The sequence below is a fragment of the Acanthisitta chloris genome, unplaced genomic scaffold (genome assembly GCF_000695815.1).
Source record: "Acanthisitta chloris isolate BGI_N310 unplaced genomic scaffold, ASM69581v1 scaffold8853, whole genome shotgun sequence".
Taxonomy (NCBI): domain Eukaryota; kingdom Metazoa; phylum Chordata; class Aves; order Passeriformes; family Acanthisittidae; genus Acanthisitta; species Acanthisitta chloris.
In genome coordinates this window covers 14,444-19,759 of record NW_008666591.1, presented here as the reverse complement: position 1 = coordinate 19,759, position 5,316 = coordinate 14,444, and the positions used below count along the sequence as shown (strand labels likewise).

The 5,316-nt window shown below is 42.7% G+C and overlaps 1 protein-coding gene across 1 annotated transcript in view; it reads left to right on the top strand.

The window, feature by feature from the left end:
* Window positions 1–998: 998 nt before the first annotated feature.
* CSDE1 (cold shock domain containing E1, RNA-binding) overlaps window positions 999–5,316 on the top strand; it is a 17,789-nt gene continuing 13,471 nt past the window's right edge. The window contains exons 1-2 of the mRNA XM_009072189.1: window positions 999–1,440; window positions 4,864–5,062. Coding sequence (XP_009070437.1) covers window positions 4,864–5,062 — 199 coding nt within the window. The 5' untranslated portion in view covers window positions 999–1,440. The remainder of the gene's footprint in view (window positions 1,441–4,863; window positions 5,063–5,316) is intronic.

Below are 5,316 nucleotides of genomic sequence, written 5' to 3'. Positions count from 1 at the left end.
AACACTCCTGGTGTATCCATGGATTCATAGCTGTGTTCCTTCTGAGCAGCTTTTGTCCACAAAAATCTCCTTCCCCTTTTTTTTAACTGTCTACTTGAGTCAGCAACAAACTCAAGACTCAATTTCTTCTCAGGAAAAGCTTCTGTTTCTGTAAGGTTAGGTTTATGTGATAGGTGGAGTTGGCTGAAACCACTTTTCTCATTAAAACACAAAGTGATACTGGAAAACTTTAGGAAGGAATTCATGACTTGCTAGTTACTGTTGCAGAGAAGGTTCTCTGTGATGTTACCTACACAAACATCATCTCTGTGCCATCAACATCTTGCAAAAACTGTTTTGTGAGCCCAGAGAATGTGATTATTTTACTTGCAGTGTCTGTACATATTGAAAAGTTTGTGTATTTTTATACAATTCCAAAACTGGTTCAGGTACTGATAGTCCTTAACTCACCTTTTGGGACAAAAATGGTCAGGAAATTCTAATTCCTTACATACATATACCCTGTTGCTGCTCTGAAGGCCTGTGCAAGCACCTGGTAATTAATTATGACATAATTAATAAGCACTCCTGTAAAGGTATTGGTAGGAGCACTAAGGCTTGTCGAGGAGTCACATACTAATGATCAGAACAAAGTTGCCATTTTAATTGTACAAACTGAGACCTTCCTGACATGCTTAATTGTGTCTGAAGAGTTTGGAATTGGAAATAGCATCTCACTGGCTTTTAGTCTTAACTGCACAGGGTGTAGAAAAGTGTGTTTGGGGGTAGAGTTCCTTGGAAAAGAAACTGGAACTTGGAATGCCAAATATGTCTATAAAACAGCCTTTCCTAGCATGGCTCAAACCTACAGATTTTAAGGCAGAAGAAATGCACCCAGGAGTGATGTGTAAGGGTTGGAACCAGGTGATCTTTAAGCTCTTTTTCTAAGACAATCCATTCTGTGATGCCATGAGAGTTTCTGCTACGGTGAAACTTTGTGTGTCTTTTTCCTTCCTCCAGTATGAAGTGGAACAGAACAGAATTTACCACCTGAAACTGCTGCTTCAAGTTCAGATCAGGAAAAGAAGATATACCACATCGTAACAACAACTCAAGACCAAAGAAGAGGCAACTTACACTGAAGAAGATACAAGGCTTGATCTGAAACAAGAAGTTTGTGCCTACTCAACAGCTTCACAAGAGCACGTCCCGACGCTGCTAGTAGTCTGTGTTCTCCAGTGCTGTAGTGACACTGCCCAGGGCAGCAGCACTTGTATTCTCTCAAGCTTGATAGATCACCTTCTTTTGCTATCTTTTTTTCTTGTTCTTTTTCTCTCTCTTTCTTTTGTTTCCCCCCCCTTTTTTTTAAAATAATAGCAGTCTTCATCCTTAGAAACTTGTGCTGAAACAGAAGAATCGACTAATACTACTGAAAGTGCAATATTTGAATATCACTGCGAGGTTGGTGCTTGTCTCAATAGTTACATTGGTGGTTTGGAGCTTACTAAGGGCCAAGTTGTTAATGAGGGTGTGGGGTAGGGTTTTAATTCGTTTTTAATAATAAACTCTTCTAATAGTGAGACACTGGTACAGGTTGCCCAGAGAAGCTGTGGCTGCTCCATCCCTGGGAGTGTTCCAGGCCAGGTTGGATGGGGCTTGGAGCAATCTGGGCTGGTGGGAGGTGTCCCTGCTCAGGGCAGGAGGTGGAACTGGGTAATCTTTAAGATCCTTCCAACCCAAACCATTCCCTGACTGTGATTCTGTGCTGTTATGTTGATTCACTAGCAGTGTGATGAATTAATAGGCCCTGCAATGTGGTTCTATTTAACAACACAACCCTGGAGAGTTGATTATTGTTGTTTCTGGCCTCTAATAGTAGGTTTGTGGTTCCAATACCTTGTTTTTTTCAAATAACCTCTGTTTAGGCTTTTAATCTTACTGCTCAGGGTGTTTTGCTCCCTCTGAGTTTTTGTATTGGTGTTGATAGTTCTTGTGAACTGAGTGAGCTGCTGGCAGTGAGCAGCACAGCCAGGTAGATATCTTGGTTCAGTGTCTAACTATTACAAGTCTGTAGAACTATTTTTAGGTCCAGGCAAGTCTTGTTTGTACATTAATAGATTGTAGCCTATTGCTAGAACCTTTTTAAGTAACAGTTTTATGACAATGTTTCTGGTGATACATGGGAATGGATGTAACTTGATTTTTGCCACGTTGTAGTAACATTGTTTGGACAGCAGAACAAGTATCTGGAAAGGCTGCTGAGATTATAATGTATCTTTCTCTCGACAGCAAACTTTTGGTGCCACCTGAGGAGTGTTTTACCTTGCTTTGAACTGAAGTTGTGAGGCTTTGGATGATGAATTTTGTGCTGTGCTAATACCCCTGTAAACTCAAATGGTGTCATGCAGTGATAGTCCAAGCAAGAGGTTACAGCACTGTGGCTTTCTAACCCTAAGACAAGCTGTTCTGAACCTGATTTTTAGGTAGATTTTTGTCTTTTCTTGTGTCTGGTGTAGCTTTAGCAGCATTACCTGTAGTCTGTTAGTATCTGAGCAGGGTGTCTGTTGCCTCCTTTGTCTCAGAGATGAAGTGAGACCATTTTGTGACTCAGAAAGGGTTTGACATGCTCATTTCAGCTTTGGGAATGGGTTAATGGCCTGGCCTGTAATTCTCCTGGGAGAAGGTATAATAACATATCATTTTCCCTTCCCCCAGCCACCCTACTTGCAGGACCAGTTTATTTTTGAAAAGTATTTCAAACTCTAGGATGGCTTAAAACAGTTCAGCTGTTGCCTTCCCACAGGGGCATCTTCCTGGGTGTGGGATGTCCTGGGGTTGCCTTCCTGTAAGGATGAGGGTTCATGTCTTGGAGTGATGCTGACAGGAACTAGTCAGTAAATCTTAGCAGCTTTGTGTAGTGCTTTTTTTTTGTTAAATACTCAGAGATAATGTGTCCTGTAAACATAATCCAGTGCATAAAAAAGATGCAGCTCCTGTGGTGTTTGTCCCTTGAGCAGCTTAGGCTGGACATGAGGGGGAGAGATCTTTGCTAGGGGCAACACTTGTCCAAGAAAGGTGGTGGAACCTCTGTCCTTGAAGGTTTCCAGGACTCAGCTGGACAAAGCCTTTGTTGTTGGCAAGAGGCCACTGAGGAGGTGGAGGAGGAGGATGGACTGGAGTTCTCCCAGAGTCTCTGCTGGGGTTCATGTTCTCCAAGTCACTGTTTCCTGGCCTGTCAGTATTTTATGACTTGAACATGTAAGAGATTGATTTGTGCCAGTCAGTGCAGGTTGGTAGGGTAAGAATAAGAGAACAGATTGATTAAAGTGAACATATTGTTACTAATTTGTAGTGGAAAGCAAAATGAGAGGTAAACTAAGAAGATAAGCAGTGAAAATTACAGAAAACATGGCAGATTTACCACTTCACTGCATTTGTAGTGAGCTTTGGGTGGTAAGTCTGTACTTTGTAACTGCTGACCAGGGCTGTAGTCCCTCAGCACTGCACTGTGCTGTCACAGCTGTGTGGGCTGGAGACCATTGCACAGTGTCATGAGATCCTTTTCCCTTCCTGTAGCTCCCACACCTTCTGTTCCTTGTTTTCTTCATCTGCCTCTACCCCATGTGGGTCTGAACCAGAAGGAGGGCAAAGACCTCCTCCTCTTGGTGGCCAAAATTCTGCCAGTCCTTAATTTGTACAGTTACTTGCAATTCACTTCTTAAATGGCATTCTCAAAGACCAAAGATTTCTGCCCAAGAACTTCACAGCAAGTGTCTTTTGGTTCTCTCTGATCACTGTTAAACTCATTTCCAAACAGCATCACAAGACCTGCTGTATCTGTACCTTCTGGAACGTTGAGTAACTCCATGGCTGTGTTAGCCTGAGAACTGTGACCATTTTACAAGTTGCTCAGGGTTTTTTTTGATCTCCACTAAACACCTTGCTGACTGACTTTCAATCTCTTCTGCTTGTTGCAGCAAGACAGCAGAGAGCAGATCTGCTCTCATTCAGTCTCCAAATCAAATGCTCTGGAAACTAAGAAATAATTCTGTTTTTGGAGGTGAACATTGACTGTTTGGGAGGTTGCTTCAGTGTTCCTTGAATTGGTGTTGAGTGAGGTGTAATACATCTCATCTGCTTTAATTACTAACCTGTAAATCCAAGGGGTTTGTTTTAAAAGTGAGACTTCTACGTCACAAAGCCAGTGGAAAGGGGTTGTGAGGCTTTCAGGGTTGAACCTGCCTTGGAAAGGAAAGACACACCCCATTAAAATGTTTTAGTGGATGTGAGTTAATTTGGCAGTTCATTACAGCTTTAGTTATTGCTGTTTCTAAACTTTCTCAGCCTTGCAGGCACTTGGGTTTCTGCACCACAGGAATGTTCAGGTTTTAAATCTGGGTATGAATTCCAGAGCTCTGGAAAACTGTTTCAGTACTTATGCCATTTTTTAGTATGACAGACTGAACTAGGGGCAAACTTTGCAGGACTGTGAACCTAATCATGTTGATTCACAGCTGTTGCATTTCCCTATCTCCCTGTTTAATTCTTCAGGTATCTCCAGGCTCAGGTGTGAAGTAGTTAGTGTGGGAGTGTTTTGGGGGATAATGCTTTAAAAACTCTGAAGTTTGTTTTGCTCTAAGCTTTATTTTGGTGTTCTGTTTCTGGCCTGTTTTTTAAATACTTTGCCTGTGTAGATTTTAGTCATTCCTATGTTATAAAAGCTTCACTATTTTAGTGTTTTCACTCTGTTTTAAAAATCTCTTACAGTTAACTTATACCCATAACTTCCCCAAGCTCTTTGTGTTAGTTACTGTGCTGTGGGGACATGGAGAAAGGAAACTGATGGAAGGATTGCTTTTTCTCCCTGTGCTTTCTTTCCAACAGATGAGCTTTGATCCAAACCTGCTCCACAACAATGGACACAACGGGTACCCCAACGGTACTTCGGCAGCTCTGCGTGAGACTGGGGTTATAGAGAAGCTGCTAACCTCCTATGGCTTCATCCAGTGCTCGGAACGGCAAGCCAGGCTCTTCTTCCACTGCTCACAGTACAATGGCAACCTGCAGGAGCTCAAAGTAGGAGGTAATCAGGCAACTGCCAGGATGGGGAAGGGCAGACTTGCCGTAAAATAACCTTTTATCTCGTGCCATGAGCAGATGCTGCTGCTGCTGGGAGGTAAAGAGGCAACTAATAAGCCACTCTTCCTGGTGGGAGCCCTTTCCAGCTCGTAAGCTTTGTGCAGCTTGTGGTACAGCTGTGGGAAAGGTGCAGTGTTAGGTCAGACTTGTCACAGAATCACAGGATGGGTCAGGTTGGAAGGGACCACAGTGGGTGGG